Raw genomic sequence first — 21,022 nt, 5'->3', positions numbered from 1 at the left:
CGTAAAATAGACTTATTTTAATATCATACTAAAATATAAATTTGTATTAAGTACATATGATATTAATAACAAAATCATAATATACGAATTTTATTTTCCGTTAATATATAAATAAATTTATTTAATTTAAAGACTAAGTTTTATAATGTGCTGTTTATAAAACATCCTTTTGAGAGGCTGTACTAGCAAAACGTAATTAAACATGGCGGCCTCCAGGTGTCGGTATTTTCTCCGTTGTGCAGGGCTGAACATGCCTAGGCCTAGGCAAAATTTTATGGAAATTCATCATGAAATATTTTTCAGCCAGTGTAGGCAATTATCGTTTTACAAATTTAGTACTAAAAATTTTAAACTCACCAGATCCACTTGTTTATTAGGTTCTCTGATTACAATTGGCTCGACAGCTACTATTGCCGGGATTTCGTGGAGCCGGAGCGTTTATAAACGTGCATCATCGGCGCTGGATGGCAGTCTGGGCATAGGCCTAGCTCAGAGTTCAAGTGTTTTACTACCAGGGGTCTCCTTTATTCAGGCACGAGAAGTAGAACATATAACAAGGCAGACTGACACAACCGGACTTAAGCTCACATTGTATCAATATCAAGTTTGCCCATTTTGCTGCAAAGTTCGAGCATTTCTTGATTACCATGGCCTGTCTTACAATATTGTAGAGGTTGACCCAATCTTCAGGAAAGAAATCAAATTCTCTGAATACCGAAAAGTTCCAATACTTGTTTATGAAGGCCCAGAAGAAGATGATCAAGTGGTGTGTATTCTAACAAAAATGAGAAATAATACCCAAACATTTATAAGGCCCTAACTAATTCCAAATTGAATGATCAAAGCAAAGGCGCAAGCGTTATTACCCCTGGTCACTGGATAACGTACAATGGCAAACCTGTACAAAGTGCAACCTTCTCTGCTCCCTGGGGAGTGCCCCTAGTCGTTCACTAACCTTAGCGCACAAAAGTAGAATTATTTATTTATGTATTTATTTTATTCTTGCATGCATACACACACAGGAGAGACCTCTTTATGTGCTATAGGGTTGTATTTTTTTATTGTGTTGAATGTTTAGTAGATGATTTTAAAAATCAAGAGAAAAAAAACCCATGGACAATTATAACCAAGAACAACATCCAGGAACACAACTACTGCAGAACATAAAAAAACAAATAAAAATAACAATAGCCAAGAACTTCAACAACCAACAAGCAACAATTCAACCAACAACAATGATAGCAAATCTGCAACATCCAATAACAATCATCGACAACATAGATGTGATAGAATGGATTCAGAGATAATGAAGGAAAGAGGGAAGTACTAAATTTTAAAATTTTAATGCATATCCATGTTACGTATTGAGATTAGCACTACTCACTTATCTATTCTGAAATTGTTGTGCCCCACCGTTTGAAAAATTCTGGATCTGCCCCTGCAATGTATATATTTTGTTAGTTGAAAAAGGTCAATTTTCATTATTGTCATTTACTGCAAATCAAGTTTATAAAATGGAGTTTGTAATTGGGAGGTTTAAAATTGAAAGAGTACTTGAAATATTATACTATTGTACATGACCTCATAAACAAAAATGTCTCAATACTTTTCATATTTTTGCCTTTGTTATAAAATGGTAAATAAAAAGAATGAATACAAAAGTAAGCAAATGTTAACCTTTAATTTTTCTCAATAAATCTTTCAGCAAATGAATGATTCTTCAGTGATAATCAGTGCTTTGAAAAGTTTTCTTGTGGCAGACAATAAGGATCTCCGTCAGATTGTTACCTTTTTCCCTAAAATTGAAAGCCAGTCAGGAGGATGGATGAGTCGGAAGGTTGTGGAGTATGCCAATCGTCATGAGATTATGCTTGGAATACCCGGAAGAACCAAAGAAATGAAGTAATATTTTACAATTTAAAAAATACATATCTTCTTTAAATGCTGTTTAAATTAGTTACATATATATTTTCAGTAGTTAAGTTTTTATTTTCTTTTGCCCTCGAAAAGTTGTGCTGCCAACTTAGCAGTGCATGGTGGTAGAGCCGCAGGCCAATCCTCAGTGAGAAGCTATACTGCTCTACATGCATATACACGGTAGTGATGATATAAAAAACACTAAAAAAATCAAAGAGCATACAGTACATCATTAACTGCATGCAGGACTAAGTATAAAAAGTGATAACATTTTAAAAGATTAATAATCTATAATTAAGATGGTTACCATTTGGTTTTAATTATGGTGGGTAAAATTTGATTTAAAAAAAAGGATAAAATATCAAAATTACTAATTCTTTTCAAATAACTTTGAGCCAATTTAATATTCTATGCTAAAGGAAAGAATACGGTATTTAACTGTACGTTAATTGACGTGAAAACTTTATTAGAAATATGGAATTGAATTTTACAAATTGAAGCTCATAAACATCTACTGTAATGCTACTGAATATATATTTATAAATTTCTAATGCACAATAGCTGAATGTGTTATCTTACATCCAGGGTATTTGGTATTGGATGATTCATAGGTTCACAATGCTTATGTAGAAGTTCAGTTCACCGTGGCGAAGGTCACGATGAGAAATAAAATGTTGACCATTTTTCCCAACAATCATACTTACTTTCCATGACACTTATTTTTAACTTATTGAATTATACAACTTAACCAAATTAATTTGGTTTGATTTCAGTGTGCAGTGCCGTATACCTTATATTTTGCCATCAAAGTAAATGTAGCCAGAGTAATTAATTAGGCGAACACTAAAAAATTAAATGACACTGTGTGGTTTTCTCATTGTTTTAAGGTAATAACCAGTCAGAGATTCACATGAACAACAGAATGAATGAAAATATATTTGGCTTAATTATTGTTTTCAGCAATAGAGCTGAGGTGTCTATCTTTAAAGGTCCCTCTCAGGGCCCCCTCTATTTGGAATTTCTGGATTTACCGCTGCAATATCTTCCTTGTGGTTTCAAGAATCTGTTCGTTTATCTTTTTATAGAAATGTTGTAATTAGCAATATTTGTTTTACAACCCTAGGTCACCTGAGCATTAGAGGCAGGGCTGGATAAAGTGCGCAACCGGCGGTCAGAGGCATTGACCTTTAACCCAGAGGCATTTTTTGAAGAAAACATTTTTTTTTTTTTTTTTTGGCACAACACAATTTAATGCATAAATATAATATTTTTGCTGCAAACCACTAAATGTACTATTGTTTCGCTATAATAGTGTAAAGATAACATTTTGTCCTGGAGCCATTTGATCAAGATTTTCATGGTCGGAGGAACAAAAATTAGTTTTCCAGGCTTGGTTAGGGGATCCTCCATGCAGTGGCGGATTCAAGCAGAACCCAGCCGGACTGGACCCCCATAAATATTTCAAAATTATTTTTAAAAAATGAAGAAGAAAAATTAAAATTGTATTCAAATTCTGAGAGCGCCATTTCCAGCTATCTAGAGGTGACAGAATTTTAATTTTTCATGCCTCAGCACCAACTATGGTGGGGCTGAGGTGTATCTTTAAAGGTCCCTTTAGCTGGTTTTCCACTAGGCGAATTTATTCGCACGAAGCTCTGATTGGCTGCGCATTTTTTCGCTTTGCAAAACTCCGATATAAATGTGAATGCGCATAAGCCGACGCTTTCGATTTGCGCAAATAAATTCGCCTAGTGGAAAACCTGCTTTTCCGGCACCCCTCTATTTTGAATTTCTAGATCCATCATTGCAAGGACCACCCCTTCTGTGCGAATGTCAGGGAAAATCTTGGATCCGCGCCTGCGTCTATAACAGTAACAAATTATTTTTAAAACCTTTAAAGCAGTAGCAAGGACCTATTATTTCATAGAGTTTCTTTATCTTTGCCATTAACTCCAGACGCGAAAGAAAATGGCGCATATGGGTAGATGATGTTCTGGTACACAACCTGCCCCCGAATATCTACCGCACTTGGAAAGAGGCAGTCCAGGCGTTCAGCTACATAGCAGAGAAGGCAAATTTTAACAGTTGGGAGAAATATGTTATCCAATATGTTGGAGCACTTGGCATGTATTTTGTCAGCAAAAAATTAAAAAAGAAGTAAGTTTACTGGTGGATAAATTTCTCTTTTCCATCATTGTTTAATTTTATTTTCCATTTTCAAAGGTTAGTTTATTTCCTTTTCTACCAATGTACCATATTATTTTCTTTGTTGTTGTATTTGGAGTTTAAACAAATTTATAATTATTTTCCTATTTTATAGAATTAAATCACAATTCCATTCTCGCCAAGTGATGATGATGATGATGATAATAATAAAGCCAGTATCATATGCATATGTTATCTATCCTGAGAAACCTATTCCAAGATTCAACATGCTAGCATACAGAGATAAGATAGCCTAAAACAGAACTAATGTCAAAGATATAAAATAAGTTATATTTTAGTGTACCTATGCCAAAACAAATTCACATAGTGAGTTAAAATGAAGTTCTTTCAGAGACCTAGCACAATTACCACTCTGTGGTAGAAATTACAAAGCATTTCAGAGCCAGTTTCTTAACGCTTGAAGCACAATTAGTTATTGTTGATATAACTTGTTCAATTCTATAGGCTTTTAAAATACTGAAAATCAAGCCACAAAGGTTTAAGCTTTGTGCTCTTTTGCAATTTAACCCATTTCCTTATTTATACAGCCTTTGTTGTATGAATAAGGAAGTGCTGTATCATAAATTTTTTAATTTCTGACAATGCGCATTATTATATTTATATAAATAGACGCTCTAAGCATTAAATACTGTCTACTTCAGTACCATTTGAATTACAAATACAATTGTTTGAGTATAGTGATGGAATAAAATGTTCCAATTCCATAGATTTTTGGTTGCTGTTATTGTTGCCTTATGTAAGGAAAAAAACTTGTCATCTAAAATTCTAAATATTGAGTATATTTCCATTTTCAAGATTAAGCACAAAATAAAATCATATCAGTAACTTTTAATGTGCACAGCAGCTTTAATATTTCTTCGTTGGTGCTAATTTTGAATGTATTCAGTCGCACTAAGTTTCTACACACAAATAGTGAATGCATTTTGTTTGTTTAACATAATAATAATTTTGAACTTAAATAATGTACACTGTGTGCTTTTACAACTGGAAGTGAGGAGAATTATTTAACAATTCACCTAATCAAAAAAATTAATGAATACCAACTATATAACTATTATAGCTTGATTTATTTTAAGTTATAAATTATTTTAAATATACAGTAATTTAGAGTTCATTTGGTCTATTAATTTTTTATATATATTTCCGTTCTTGTTATTATTAGTACCTTACATTTCTTTTACTTTTCAATATCTTGATATCTAATATGTCATGACTTTTGACATAGTCTGTCTGCTGTTAAGACTACAAGAGGGTTAAGGATACTGATATTTGTATATGCTACATTTACATTTTGTTTTTTTTATGTCTCCTTTTATGATAATCATGGAAATTAATGAAGTGCAAAAAACTATAGTTAAACTATAATACAATTTACTGTACAGTTGTTGTACAATCCTGTGGTTTATACAGTTAACAAAACAAAACTAAAACAAATCATTCCACTTATTTCTATCTTTTGTGATATCTCTTAAAACATTTGAATCTTCCTCAAATTTCTAGATTGAAGACAAAAGGTTGGTTTGATATGAAATTTCTTTCAAGAATATTATGTAAAATTTATTATTAATTTCAAATAAAAATGATTGCATATAATATTGCTACAGGTACAACCTACCCGATGATGTACGATCATCTCTGTACAACGCAGCAAATGACTGGATGAAATCTGTTGGGAATAAGGACTTTCATGGAGGAGTGGAACCAAACATGGCTGACTTGGTAAGTTGATGGAAAAGTAAATTTTAGTACAGTATTAAAAAAAAAAATATATGTTGATCAACTACAGAGGCAGTTGGTCAGCATTTAGAAAAATAACGAGGGTTATTGGTTATCAGTTTTTCTCTCTCGCCCTTCACCCTATACATACAAGTACTAAATATTTTAGCGGCCAAGGAGCGACTCTCACAGATCGATAATGTAGACCACCTCAGCCCCATCTCTGAGTTAAGAAAATTTATAATTATGGCACCTCCAGATGGCCGGAAATGGCACTCTCAGACTTAAATTTTAGTATAATTTTCTTTTTTTTTTCTCCATTTTTGTTATAATTTTGAAAAAATTTATGGGGGGGGGGGGGGTGACTGGGCTGCAGCTCCTCCCCCTGTATACATATTCATCTATAAAATATATAAAATTGGTTTGCCCCCCCCCCCTCATTTCAAAAATTCTTAATCTACCTGTGACTGTGGTAAAAACCATGACTAATATTAAGCAAAGCTTGAAAATTGGTGTTTTTTTTTTTTAGTATTTATGACTTTTTTCTAAATGTATTTGTGAATTAAACATATTACGATTCAAACATTTATGTACGCAATATTTTCTTTTATTCTTTTTAAAGGCTGTCTATGGAGTCTTGAGTTCTATTGAAGGTCTGGATGCATTTAACGACATGGTTTCTGAAACAAACATCGGTCCTTGGTACCATAGAACAAAAGATGCAGTTGTCAACCATCGTGGAGCAAAATGATATTTTAATATACAATTTTAATTCTTTTTGAATTATTTGAACAATATTGTACCCTATGTTTGAATATTTCATTGAATACAGTACCATTTTATTTTCTGGTTGCATGTATTAATTGGTCATTGAGTCAGTTATGAAACAATGAACCCTTTGGTTGATTTGAAATGTAATGCCTGCGAAATTTTTGGAAATTTTACTATGTATTGTGCCTCAAAATTCAAGGTCAATCAATAACTCTTTTTTTACTACTAATTCTCTCCCTTTGTATTTTTGTTGGTACCATAGGACTGAAATCCTGGTTTAAGGCAATAAATCTATTAAAGAAACATCATACAAGTATTTTGTTACTTTGTGAAGTTTAATGACTAGTTGATCACTTAGGGCTGCATTATTCTCAAATTCATTTGATCCATACTCAATCATATTATGTTAATAAACTCCTCTTGAAAAAAAGTGCAATAAGGTTACCTACTACCCTGAGCACTGAATTGAATTTCTGATTTATGAACTATGAACCTTGAAATTGAGGGCATCCTCTCCCCGACTCTCTATCTTGCACTGGTGCCGTCCTCACCTGGCTACGACGCTGAGCAGAAGCAAGAGTTTATATGGCCTAATTCCCCCATGGTATGGCCCTGACTGTGCTATTAGTTTAGACCTAAATATCCGATATTGGCAATAAAAATAACGTTACAGTATTTGGATAGGCAAATTATTATTTTTAGTCCGTGATGGGGTGGGTGTACAATTACCTCCCTGCCCCCACCGGCGCTTTCACTGTAAGGCCTCATTTACACTAGACACGATACAGATGCATACAGTGTTAATCTTGTCTAGTGTAAATATGCCTTTATGCACACAAGTACAATACAGTAGACCTTAATATAGGATAGAAATTCAGATCCATAACAGGGTCAGGTAAATAATTAAGTAACAGATTTTTTTTTTAATCAATTTTATTTGTCAAAAAACTTGCATCAAACTATCATTTACATACAACAATACATACCAATACAGACAATGTTTGATATGAAAAAGAAAAAAAATCATTTTAAAATGAGTGAATTAAAAGTTTGATGTTCATTATTTAATTCCTATTTCCCTTGCAGTAAACAGTTGGAACAATGCTAATATTGGTAAGACCAAATTTAACTTTTTTACAGGACTGAAGAAATTTTATGCTCTATGCATTTTGGATTATCACCATACACATATTTCTGTCATTGCAATACATACAGTTTATAAGAATGATCTAGATTGTAACCAAATGCTTCCCTATATTAACTATATGGTAAATTTAGGATTAATTAATCCTAGTACATTAATTTAAAATTCATGTTATTTTATGATGTACAGTAACAATTTTCCAACTATATAATATTTGAAAACCAATGTCATAATTCAGTACAGTGCTGACGAACACAATGGTACAAAAATATGGTTTTTAAATTTTAATTCCAAAACCATTACAGTATTAACCAAAATTACAAGCAGTATAACTATACGAATTAGATAAATTTTGAATGTAAAAATACCAATTCTAACACCTATAAGCCACAGGACATATAAATATAGTATTTAAAGTTTTGTGAAACCAAATTATACATGTAGTAAAAACAGTCAAATTTTGTATTGATAGAAAATAAAACTAATGATAGAGAAAAACAAATTGTACAAAAAATTATAACATGTTAAACAATAGTATATAGTGTTTGGTAGTCAATACAGCTACATAAATTTCCAATCACAATGGTTGCGATGCGTTGCAGATCAAGTTAACATGTCGTAGCATGCAATGGCCCATAAGCAAGATGTTGTTCATCGTTTAGGTCAATAATTTCATTGTTGTGAAACAGCAACATTACTGGATTGATTTTGAGTAGCTTCATCAGACAGTAGCCTCAACTGAAAGAAAATAGTAAAACATTGCCAACCAAAGTTTGAACATGTAAAACCACAGACCATATATTGCAGTTCAGATTTTGTAGCTCAGACTGTTTTCAACATGTTCATAATATAGGGAGTTGTATTAATCTACTATAAGGAAAGCAGAAGTAAACTAGATGAGTCGCTAAAACAAGCTCTTGTGAACACTGACTGTACAGCGTATATCTAATCTAATATCTAATAAAGTCTACTTTTGCTTTATTTACTGTTTTTGATTGTGGCTTTGATGGAAGGAGGAATGTTAATGTAATGTATTTCATTACATGCCGGGAAGTGGAAACATTGCTCCTGTTATTCTGTTGAAATATAAATTTTAATAAAAATAAATAGGACCTACAGTAAATTCTTGTTTTGAATCTAATAGTTTCTAAGATGTAGATACTGATAGCGAATTCATTACCATATTCTATTATATTGTAGGGAATCAGTCAAGGTTGTTCATGAAGTACTAGTGTAAATTTTACAATTGTAATGCAAGGTGTAAAGCAAAGCATAATTATTAAATTTTGTTTATAATACAATATCAAAGTAAAGACAATGACTCACTGTATGAAGACATGTCGATCTCCTCGGGCAGTTCACCAATGTTCACTTCAAATCGGTCTTGAACCTCGTTCAATGTTTTGGCATCCGTTTCGTCGGACACAAACGTGACAGCAAGACCTTTTGTACCGAAACGTCCAGCACGAGCAACCTGCAAAAAATGCACAAACTTGTCTATAATATGTAAATTCTACTACTTAAATTGCACTCAAAACCATAGATAATGATAGTGTAGAGGTTGATTGATCAGACAACCTTGGTATGACATTCATTGCTATGTTGAACTAAACAGCAAACATACCCTATGCAAGTAGGTGTCTGAATCTTCTGGCATATCGTAGTTGAATACAATATTCACACGCTCAATATCCATACCACGGCCAAACAAGTTCGTAGCCACAAGGATACGTTTCTGGAAATCCTTAAATTGCTGATAACGAGACAATCTGTAAAAATCAAACAATCACATGAGAGGTCGAAATTACAAAATACAATGGGAGAACTTCATCCCACAATCAATTAAAGGTTAGTAAATGTTATGAAAATACTAAACTGTAATTATGTTGATTAGATGAAGACAATAACGGCTTTGAAAAGCATCAAGAATACGCTGCTTTTTATAGTGGACTTTTTACAGCATAAAATATTTGAGGTCGGTACCTGGTAGGTTCAAACACAAAATGCGCTGATTATAGCTGCAACTTCATGGAATCCTCCCAGGGACCTGATTATGCATTACATATGTGCTTGATCCAATGATTTAGCGGCAATAATGTTAAGCTCATGGTCTCTACAATATGTGCTACAAAAATTGACTGTTATTATTGTAAACCATACTTTTTCAAAATATTTTTTAAACTTTATTTTGGTATGATAAAAATGATGAATACATGGAAATATAGTGACTGTACCTCTCTTCCTGGAGCATGGATCTGTGGATGGCAATGGCTGGGAAGTTCTGTTCCACCAGCAGCTGTGCAAGAGCAATGCAACGCTGCACTGACTTCACAAATATGACAACCTACAAAAAAGCATTGAGATAAGACTGGCATGAAATTCTGAATCAGAATTGGCTGACAAAATAATCATTAAAGTTTCGGTCGTGGTTGCCATTACAAGTAACAATCCAAATTATATATGTAATATTATCCATAATATAGTTCGCCCTCCAATTCGAGACCCAACTTTGTGATCTGAAAATTTGGGGTGGTCTCGGGGTTGGTCTCCAATTAGAGGGCTAGCTTTGTGTTGAATATTATTTGGGTCTTTGGAAAAGTGGTCTTGAATTAGAGGGGTCTCAAATTGGAGGGTGCACTGTACATTAGTGATAACAACGATAGAGTGTCTGAAAAAAAGATCACAGGGAAAAAAGAAGCAACAACCGACTGATGAAAAGCTGAAAAGAAAATTTTTAAAACCATTGCAGATGGAGATTTGTGAACAGCTATACAGGTGGAGTCTGGGAGCAGCAGCTGTTACTGCATCTGGAAGTTTTCATACAAGAGAAAAATACAAGGGAAAACAGTACGGTACTCAATCCAAAGGACAAGCCTGGAAAAAATGTTTGGGCCTCCCTTTGGGCCCAAAATGTCTCAATACAATTCCTCCAGTCCAAATTTTATGTGCACACTATATACCGTAAAACTTCAAATTGAAGCCCTGTGCTGCTTCTTTTTGCGAACTTTGGATGGGCTTCTTTTGCAAAGTAAAAGTTTGGAAAAGGGGGCACCTTCTGTTGTTTGCTGGCGGTCCTTGACCAGACAACACAAACTGCCAGTTTAGGAAAGATCAATGTACTGTACTAGTATTTATACCGTATGTTCACCTATTTTTTAATTTAATTTTATCAACAATTGTAAGGTTTGGGCCAAATTATCAAAAACAATTTTATTGATGTTTTTAAAATGATGTTTCAGAATGCTGGTTTTGCATGCAGTATATACTAATCAATGTAAATTTATAATCACATTAATTTATGCTAACTACATTTTACACTAGATTCATACTGTACCTGATTGAATTCCAAAACATCCAGAAGATCAAACAGCTTTCTATTTTTCTCATTATCCTTCAATTTCACGTAGTACTGCTGAAGGCCATGTAGCGTCAGTTTGGTCTCATCATCAACATACACTTCCATAGGCTGCAAGGAGACAATTAGTACACATGCAGGCTTTGCAACTATCAACAGTGCCGTTGAAAGCTGCTTTGGGCCACATGGACACTCGGAGAAGCCCCCTGGATTAAGTGTTGCCCTTATTTATTTCATTTATCTATTGGGCTCTGTTTTAAGGACCTCTAATCTTTTTGGCTATATTTAATAAGGCATATACTGTAACTGTTTTAGACAAATTTATAGAAAGTGGGCTTATTCCTTATATTCCTTATTCCTTTCTCCCTAATTAAAGAGCCCTCCAATTACAGACCACCTTTTTGCAGCTCCAAATAAATGTCTTATCTCATTTCATAAAATTTATTTTTATAATGGAAGACCAAAGCTGCAAAAGAGCATGGAAAAGCCAGTCCCATTAGTGGTCGTTAATTGGAGGGAGAACCCTAATTTTCTATAAAAGTAGTATAGGTACTTTAAATTCAATGGGGGTAATAAAAAAAACAAATATTTTTATTTCTTACTTTCACATCTGTAATTGGTTTTTTCAGACTAAGACTGGTTATCTATTTTTATGTTTATAGTACAAATAATTTTTTAATGGGCTACAAAGAGTTTCTATGTTCAAATGAAAAAAAAAAAATTAATTTAAAAAAAATTCACACAAGCTAAGTTTGTGTGATGTATACCACCCAATCCACCAACAGATGGCCACAGGATTACAAGTCCAATGTTGGTGTTGGTTGAAAATGCAGGCAACATAAGAGTCCCCTGGTGGCTGGCAAGGCAACTCGTTTGGATACCATGGTAACTGGAGTTGAAATTCTTGTGTCGCAGAATGGTTTGCAAATTCAAAATTAGATGCACAGATGGAAATACCTGTTGTAGGTACTGCATCGAAGTCCTCTTCACCAAAAACATGATAATATAAAAATACCAGATCTGCAGGGCAACTGCTGTTGTTGAAATCTTCCATATAAAAATCAGAGTTCATATTTGTATCCAATAATGGTAACAATAGTCCAATAATGGTAATACATTGTCCATGTACGCGGTCAATTTGGTCATCCTCTGGTCTATTTCATGTTAAATTTGTTTATGATGTAAAGTGTATTGTGAGCATTCTCCTCATGTTGTTAAGGTGTCTGAACACGCCAGCATGTGCAAACGGTATGAGCTTGATGCATGTACAATATGACAGATGTTTAGTGTAAATATACGCGAAAAATTGTGTCTTGAAAGCAGGAATGAGGCATTAACATTGAACGACTTTCATGGGTTATTTTTAGTAGCTTGGTATATATTAACTGTGTCAGCTCCAATTGAGTGAGATTGTATATTTGTAAGAATGTCATATTTTATGTGTCTTGAGTGTAAATTATCACTTGTAAATTGATTTCCCCAGGATTTTGAAGTAATTGATTTTTATCTGTATTTAAGAAATAGAATGATTTGTAAATTGTAGGAAATATGATATTTTCTCAGAGTCTTTCTACATAATCAGCGGATATAGTCCATCCATATATAACCAAGAGCTGTTGGTACCAATGCCATACACCGCGAGCCACATATGTTGCTTAAAAAACTGCAATAAAATGAGAGAATAAGCTTCCTCATTTAACTATGCGTGCGGGAGCCAGAGAACGCCACAAAAAAGGCATCTCCGACTACACTCGATAGAGGCTAGTTGCGAACCAGACAGGATCCGGTTGAAGCCAGACTAGCTCTAACCAGCCACACTCCAAGTAGAGGATGTTGAGAATGAAGAGGGAGATCTATTTACGTCTTGCATAAACTTCTTGCAAACCGGTCGAATTTCCTTGCTCAGGGTTGCACTGAACATCATCACTTGCTTCTCATGTGGTGTCATTCTGAAGATTTCTTGCACATCACGTCGCATATCTGAAAAAAAAAACACAACCATGATTGATAAATTCCTATTTTTAAAGGACAGTCACATAAAGGGGCATTACTACCCTTTTATCCACCTTTTCCCAAAGTTTTTAAATATTTAAAAATCGGTATCTCATTAGTCGTTCCCGAATTTTCGTCAAATATAATTTTGGCGTCTTAGAAAAATCAGTTGCACAACATATCTTTTTTTTTAAAAACTATTTACATTCATCACTTGTAATGTTTGGTATCACTGTATTATGCTACATTTGTATCTTAACTCACCAAGTTGTTCCAACATTTTGTCACACTCATCCAAAATAAAATGCTTTACATTCTTCAAAGCAAGCGACTTCTGACGTCCAAGAGCCAGCGTTCTACCCGGGGTTCCAACGACTATGTGAGGACAATTTGTTTTCAAAGCCTGCACATCCTTGTTGATGTGGAGGCCTCCGAAGAAGACACCAACTTTGATTGATGGCATGTACTTGGAGAAACGTTCATATTCTTTGGCAATCTGATATGCCAACTCTCTTGTGTGGCACATGACGAGCACAGACACCTGAAAAGAAAAAAACATTATTTGACTGCAACTGGAATTTGATATAAATGGTAGCTTACTTTCTAGCTTCTGTTGCTATTAACAATTGATTTTAAATCATGAGTATTGCAATAGTAGCAACTAGCAGCATTATCACACATTATGTTTTAAAATATTCTGCTACGAAGTTTTTTTTTCAAATACATTAGATAAAACCTTTATATTTTTTTTTAATATAAAATGTATTCTTTTGTTATTGCTAGAATAATAAAAGCATATAATTTACCCTGCAGTTTTGAATTGTTTTCTAATTATTATACAGTACTTATATTAGGATTTAAAGTTCCAATTTCATAGTATATTTCAATTGTTACTATACAATCAAGATAGAGCAGGTTATTTTAATGATGAGATAGGTATAGGAAGAAAAAATGAGTTGAAACTATGCCTAGACAGACAAAATATTAACAAAAAAACTTTGCCATTTTTTGTAATAAATACAAACACCATTAAAACAAGCCATGTGAAAGTTACCCTCAATCCAATTCAAAAACAGCTTTACATTCAAGTTATTAAGAACTAAATTACTGATTGTGTTACCTGCCCATCAACTGGTTCTATTTGTTGTAATGTTGCCAGGACAAAGACTGCAGTTTTTCCCATACCAGATTTAGCCTGGCAAAGAACATCCATACCAAGAATAGCCTGCGGAATGCACTCGTGTTGTACTACAGAAAACAAAAATGCCACAATAATCATTTAGATTAAAACATACTGAATCATTGGTTTGTGTGTTTTTTAGTATTAGGCCTACTGTTAACTACAACCTGCACTACATATTACAGTATTAGATCTTATAGAATTGTTAATATTGATATTAGTTCTACCTTCAGATGGATGCTCAAAACCACAATCAACAATTGCTCTGAGAAGCTCAGGCTTGAGTAAGAAATCTCGGAAACCAGAACTGTGGATGGAGACATAGGTGCCTTTCACTTCCTTCTTAGCTGCAGGACCATCTCCGGCAGCTTCTGGTGCCACTTCTGGCTCATCCTCCTCGTAGTCCAAAAGTACATCCTCATTTTCAGCCATTTTATTATAGTAATATAGTAATAGCTGTAATGAAAACAAATATTTTTATAATGAATAGAAATTACATATAATCTTTGAATTAAAAAAAAAAACCTTACATTTTCACTATATCAGAAAAACTTAAAGTTTCTAAGCTAAAATTTATGTTATAATTCCATGCTGTTACAACCATCTGCATTTTCATACCGACTGTCATTTATATAAATTTTTTACACTTCCATTAATTACTGTCATTATATTATTTGATTTTTAATTTTAGTTAAAATTTTTATTTTATTCCTTTTTTTCTATTCTTTTTTTCACGTTTTCTTGTATCGATTTTTTATTCTTTTATTTTATTATCTAAAAACCTTTATCTTTTTTTAAGGAAACCATGATTTAAGGCATTTGTATTTTTCATTTAACTTTATTTTTAAAATTTTACTATTTTCTTGCTCGTTTGTCAATTTGATTTTGAAATAAAAATATTGAATTGAAAGCAATGTTATTGTATTTTAATAATAATAATAATAATATTAATAATTATATAAGCTTGCTTTTAAATCTGCTACCAAGACTGATCATGGTGTCTACCAGTATCAGTATACAGTATTATAAATGAGGATCAGACAATTACATAGACTTTTACTAATTTAAATATGAAGTGATCCCAAATAGAAATACAGTAAAATGATGCTGCTATAATTTTTAAGCACCTAAATTTTATACAGGATAGATAGTAAATGAATATAGAGATTGAAAATTAGCAAACTACGAATATAACAAATCAATCAATTCAAAGAAACAATTTTGACTCAGCCACACATTCATTTTAATATAATGTTTACAGCTAGTGCAGAATCAAATGCGTATCAACATGTGACTGCCGATTATGTCACATCTATTAATAATTATTATAATATTCTTAGGCCTAGGCTAGGCCTACACAACAGTAGCCTAGGCCTACAATACTAGGCCTAGGGCCTAGAAACGGACATTTATAGTCAAGGCCTAGATAGCTAAAACAAAAAGCTACAGTAGGCCTACAAAGTCACTGCCTAGGTTAGCCTATGTCTATATGGATGTTGTCATTGATTATGATGGTGTAATGGTGGTGGTTTCCAAAATAAAACTTCGATCGCACAACTATTAAATAAAACACTATTTTATTTCACTTGAATAAAAGGCAAATGGTTAGGCCTATATCGACTGGCTTGATCCTAACTCGGCATTCTATGTAAAGCACTCTTATCGAACCTGTTAGAACTTTTATGAGTATAAAATTTTACGATTTATTGGACGAACAAAAAACAGGAATTAATAATGTTAGCCTCTGAACAAAAGAGGAAATGACATTTTTAGAAGGAAGAACCGAGTAGATTACAGTTACATCAAATTATCAATTCAAAATAATGAAATATAGTTACAAATTAACATATCACAATTTTACTACGTGTAAAAACAACGAAGACAATTCAATACAAACCTTTAATAAGACAGATTTAAAACACAAGCGACTTCTTCGTCCAAACTGAACAAATAGCTTACAAAATGGCTGCTTACGCGTCATCCAAAAGATGACGTCATTGAACTAATCCATTTATAGACTTATAGGGGAGAAATGTACCAAGATACATCAATAAACTGCGTTATTATTTAAATTATACTATATTTCGCAATAGATTTTTATAATTTTTATTTATTTTTATTTTTATATAGCTAACTATTCTGTTATTCATTCCTCAGAATGCTGCAAGTTAATATAAAAAAAATAGCACTCCCCTTCATGTTTGGCATATACCAATAAGAAAAATATTATAGTAAATTACATACTAACTGCGGTCCAACATGAATAAATGATCATTAAATCGTTTCATGCAAGTCTTTTACTATGAGCCAATCATGAGGATTTTTCTGTTTATGTAAATCCAGAAATAGAAATTTGGAGGCCTGGTTTGTTTTTTGATAAATTCTTCTTAAACATATCGAGGCTTACTTTACTGCTGCTAATTGTGACACTTGTAAATTATGAACGGTCATACAGGACTTGACGGTGTTCAAAATGAATCGTCAGACATTGAAACTGAAAACCAAGACGTGATAGAAGTTGAAGAAGCAGAGCAAGGTGGGTATATTTTTGTGCTTGCCAGTGCCTGGGCAGTCTGAGTCTCTCTCTCTCTCTGTATGTACTGGATGGAAAAGCCTAGGCCCTAGATTCCTCTGGATTTGTATTGGTCTCAAATTACTATGTTTACCGTCATGCTGTTAATTTATGGTATCTTCCTGTGTGTTAATATAAGAAATGATTCATTCATTGTGGGGTTCTTTTATTGATAAAATCGACGTGCCTTATTTTATCACTTAATAAAGTTGTCATTTGACTTGTTTTGTTTTGTTTTTTTTTGTTACATGAATCATGGACCTATAATACATCCATGCACGAATGCATGTTTAATTCAAACAATACAATAATGATGATATATTCTTTTTATATGTTTAAATTATTCGAAATAAAAAATAAAAAAACAATCAAACAAAAGCACCTGCAGCTCTAATTGAAGGAAACAGAATATTGTAGTACAGCAGTACTAGCTAGTGATGGAAAGATTAAAGCCAAATACACACTGCGGTGTATGACCGTCGGGCACCAAATCCAACTCCACTCCCCGTAGGCGATAGGTGACCCGATGCCGTCTGCTGATTGTCGGTGGCAGTCTGAACAGATCAAAATAGAGGGATTTTAGCGATGATTGTTTACAGGCAGTCACGTGACCTAACTTGGGTATACATGAAAAAAGCATTCCAGTGCGATAGCATAGGAAAAGATAATGTTATGGTTGTGAAAACCACCCACTGTTAACGTTGAGAAGTAAATGGCTAGGAAAGGCAATACGACTGTTCAAAATAGTGTTTATTTACTTATCCTAGCATTCTCCTTGGATTGTATGCTTTGAAATTTTGTTGGATTCCAATGCACCCCTACCACCAAATCCTGCATCCACCCTGGTATATGTCCTTGCATTTTGTTTCAAAAGAAACCATTGTCTTATTTGTCAAAGAAATATGGTACAATATAATTATTATTAAATTGAGGTGCAAGAAATTTAATGATTTTCATCTAGGCCTACAGTATGACAGATGTTGTCTTTATTTTATTTGAACAGAGTATGAATCACTGAATAACACTATTGATCAACTGGATAGTTATTTGACAGAGCTTGAACAAAAGAACGATGATCTTATTGTCAAAATCCAAGAACTGATTGATTCAAGCCGCCAAGCCCGTGAGCAAATAGAGAAAGAGGAAGCAAAGGAAGACGAGGATAAAAAAAATGGAGATAAAGGAGGCAAAAAGAAAGGGAAGAAAGCACAAGAACAGTTAGAAGGCATGCCTTATGCTACATTATAATACTAGAAATAGTTTAACATCGGTTTAATTTTCATTTCTAAACAAACATCTTGACTTAAAAAAGGTTAAATTTATGATAAAATGATGGAAACAGAAAAGTGGTTGATATGAATATTTGCTCAGTGGTGGAAAAGAAAAAAAATATACTCTGTAGGAGGCAAGAAAAATAAATGAGAATTATGAGACATCAGACAAAATTATGACTAATGGAATGACTAAGAATTTTCAAGAGTAAGACATGGCCAATAGATTCAATTCAATTCATACTTTTTATTATAATATACAAGGTGAATTTTACATTGCAAAGAAATTTTTGTGGCACCTACTCTTGAATTTAGTTTGCTATTCTTTTTCTTTTTTTTTAACTTTTTTATATGTATATATATTTTATTTTTATTTTATTTTCTTTTAAGAATAATAACGTGCACAACTTATATAGTTACTGTACCTACTCCAGCCACTTCACATGCGAGTGTTTATCACTTGCGTGGCTGATGGAAGTTATTTCAATACCTGTTTTCAGGCACAGTATACGACACATTGGAGTACAGGGTCCGGAATTTATCTAGAAATCAGCTTAAAGTCCATTTTTTTGCTGAAGTCAGATTTATCAATATTGCTGAGCTTTAAAAATTGCTTAAAATTAAAAAGTTGATTGTACGCATACGCCATCTAAAACGATTTTTAAACTAAGATTTTACTAAGATGGTTTAATAAATCAGCTTAAGATATTTGCTTAGGGACATCTTGACTTTTTGACTTTAGCTAAGCTGAGATTGATAAATCTCAAGCCTGTACTGTACAGTAATGTTGGGTGTGCATAGAAAATCCAGATCAACAGATTTTATTTACATTTAAAATCAAGAATTGAATGCTTTTGGTGGTACATAGACTTATGAATTGGTAAAAAATTACAACACCTTTGCATGAATATACGATTGTCGAGACACAAACCACCAGAGGGTCTTAAAGAAAAATATCAACAATTTGAATACGATAATTTTCCCATTATCATAATTTAAACATTATATTTATCAGTACTTATGCTGGATTTATCAACTTTTATTTGGTGCTTTAAATTGCTTGAAAATAAATTGTAATACAGGTATTGTATAGAGCTAATAAACTAATGAAGTTTGCATAAGTTTTTAAAAAGTAAAAATATTACTTCAGTTTACAATACATATACCCTTCCTATTGTTTGCATACAGTAGACCCATAAATTGGTTGATAATCAATTTAAATATTTTATGTAGTTCAACCTGCATGTTTTGCATATACTGTATTGTTAGCAGTGGCCTATCTAGGGATGCACAGGGCACATTCCCCCCTCCTCACCCTACCATTTTAAATGTTCAAAGCAAAAAAGTCATGCTGAAGTAAGTAGTTAAAAATCACCTTATTTTGTGAACGAACATCCCACTTCATCTGGGCACCCTATCAGGGCCCCCCTCCCCCCATTTCAAGACTTCTAGGTATGGCATTGTTTATCTGTACCTCATTGTGCGTCAATAACTTGATTGATCTTTTTAATGGATTTGTGATGGTTTTTACAGATTTAAACAGATATTTTAAAATAAATCCAGATAACAGAGGAGACAATGTGGATGATTAAAGGTTTTAGCAATTGAAGAAAAAATTAATAAATGGTTGCTAGGCTGTCTAAAAAGTCTGTGCTTTACGTTTCATGCTGTAAGTATGAGTAAAGGAAAATTATCATATAAGGTCGGGAGGTGAGTGAAGTGTCTTTTTTGTGTATGCTTTAAACTTTAATTAAAGTTGCCCCAGGGGGATACCAAAGATATTTTTGAAAAATTCAAATTGTTCAGTACAATAGTGTACTTGCACTATTTGTACAGAAGTATATTTAACTGTTAGTGTAAACTATATAGAATACATTCCTTTTCTCTCTATATGCATGTTGAAAATGTATATAATCTAGGTGTGTGTATATACCAGTAGATATGAATATATTTATGTTGGCAATCCAATGTCAGTAGACCATTTGTGAATATCCTAACAAAAACCGATGTTTAGGGACATATAAAACTAGAAATACTCTAAATGTTAAACCTTTTCTTCTTATATACCATATGACCTTTACGTTGTGACCTTATGATGAAGCATCTGTTGAAGACCATGTATAATTAATGTCTGATTTATTTTGATATATTTTCATAATCGTATATACATTCAGTATTTTCATATCTTTGGTAAATCTATTTTATGGTTGTTACTTGAGTTTTTCTGGTCATGTGACTATTAAAATATAATTTGTCGTATGTATGAAAAGCCTAATACAAGGCAGCCATGAAGGCTGAGTGGTCAATGATACAGCTTTGAAATCAGCCTGAGCATTGCCTGATGGGAAAGATGATTCAAAGCGGACTCATGATCTTAATCATTCTGAATGGTACATGTATATTCCAGATACAAAATTTATCAACTTGTCCACTAAACTTGTTTTCTTCCAACTGTAGATTTATTGCTTAAAGTAGAAGCCAAAATACAATTTTTTCTAAAAGACCTAAATGTCTTTCAGTCATTCTATATTAATGTAATTTTAAGGAGGATAGGTTCCTGAGAAATTAACCTTGAGGTACAATAAATACATTTCAGTAAACAATGTATAATTAATTTGGAGCTAATTTGATATATATTAGTAGCAGCAGTGGAAATAAACTGTTATTGATCACTATTATCATTGTAATACAGTATGTCACTTTCCAATGAATTGTCTGTAGAAATATATGGTGCTGAAAGGAAATCAAACATATATTAAATATTATGTGCAATGACTAAGTATTATTGTTTGTGCATCTTTGCATTTGTGAGAAAATGAAAAAAAATTAATCTTAATTCCACAGGTCCAAATCTATGGATAAACCCTAAAGGGTACAG

At 32.9% G+C, this 21,022-nt stretch overlaps 3 protein-coding genes across 3 annotated transcripts; 2 read left to right on the top strand and 1 right to left on the bottom strand.

Annotated features, from left to right (window-relative positions):
* The first annotated feature begins 190 nt into the window (after positions 1-190).
* On the top strand, positions 191-6,944 carry LOC117102830 (prostaglandin E synthase 2-like). Its single transcript, XM_033243255.1, has 5 exons — positions 191-766; positions 1,706-1,902; positions 3,874-4,074; positions 5,748-5,862; positions 6,482-6,944. The coding sequence occupies exons 1-5, from the start codon at positions 203-205 to the stop codon at positions 6,608-6,610; spliced, it is 1,206 nt and encodes a 401-aa protein (XP_033099146.1). The 5' UTR covers positions 191-202; the 3' UTR covers positions 6,611-6,944.
* Positions 6,945-7,544: 600 nt separating this feature from the next.
* Positions 7,545-16,292, bottom strand: LOC117102828 (spliceosome RNA helicase DDX39B). Its single transcript, XM_033243254.1, has 10 exons — positions 16,199-16,292; positions 14,529-14,757; positions 14,242-14,369; positions 13,386-13,662; positions 12,991-13,109; positions 11,109-11,240; positions 10,009-10,118; positions 9,399-9,543; positions 9,101-9,248; positions 7,545-8,512 (listed from the first exon to the last, which is right to left on the bottom strand). The coding sequence occupies exons 1-10, from the start codon at positions 16,280-16,282 to the stop codon at positions 8,496-8,498; spliced, it is 1,389 nt and encodes a 462-aa protein (XP_033099145.1). The 5' UTR covers positions 16,283-16,292; the 3' UTR covers positions 7,545-8,495.
* Positions 16,293-16,606: 314 nt separating this feature from the next.
* LOC117102827 (UPF0184 protein-like) lies at positions 16,607-20,923 on the top strand. The gene is made up of 2 exons (XM_033243253.1): positions 16,607-16,837; positions 17,877-20,923. Exons 1-2 carry the CDS (start codon positions 16,741-16,743, stop codon positions 18,119-18,121), a joined length of 342 nt encoding a protein of 113 aa, XP_033099144.1. The 5' UTR covers positions 16,607-16,740; the 3' UTR covers positions 18,122-20,923.
* Positions 20,924-21,022: the final 99 nt, after the last annotated feature.

Source organism: Anneissia japonica, unplaced genomic scaffold (genome assembly GCF_011630105.1).
Source record: "Anneissia japonica isolate Jap-2015-1 unplaced genomic scaffold, ASM1163010v1 scaffold32248_len650992_cov182, whole genome shotgun sequence".
Lineage (NCBI taxonomy): Eukaryota > Metazoa > Echinodermata > Crinoidea > Comatulida > Comatulidae > Anneissia > Anneissia japonica.
This window is presented reverse-complemented; position numbering and strand designations above follow the sequence as displayed.

Bases quoted from the DNA above. Each gene is read 5' to 3' on its own strand.
- LOC117102827 (XM_033243253.1), top strand. From the start codon at position 16,741: ATGAACGGTCATACAGGACTTGACGGTGTTCAAAATGAATCGTCAGAC. The intron at 16,838-17,876 runs GTGGGTATATTT...TTATTTGAACAG, and splicing joins AGTTGAAGAAGCAGAGCAAG to AGTATGAATCACTGAATAAC.
- LOC117102828 (XM_033243254.1), bottom strand. From the start codon at position 16,282: ATGACGCGTAAGCAGCCATTTTGTAAGCTATTTGTTCAGTTTGGACGA. The intron at 14,758-16,198 runs GTTTGTATTGAA...TTTTCATTACAG, and splicing joins TTAAATCTGTCTTATTAAAG to CTATTACTATATTACTATAA. The intron at 13,663-14,241 runs GTAACACAATCA...TTTTCTTTTCAG, and splicing joins TAGAACCAGTTGATGGGCAG to GTGTCTGTGCTCGTCATGTG.
- LOC117102830 (XM_033243255.1), top strand. From the start codon at position 203: ATGGCGGCCTCCAGGTGTCGGTATTTTCTCCGTTGTGCAGGGCTGAAC. The intron at 1,903-3,873 runs GTAATATTTTAC...CATTAACTCCAG, and splicing joins GGAAGAACCAAAGAAATGAA to ACGCGAAAGAAAATGGCGCA. The intron at 5,863-6,481 runs GTAAGTTGATGG...TTCTTTTTAAAG, and splicing joins AACCAAACATGGCTGACTTG to GCTGTCTATGGAGTCTTGAG.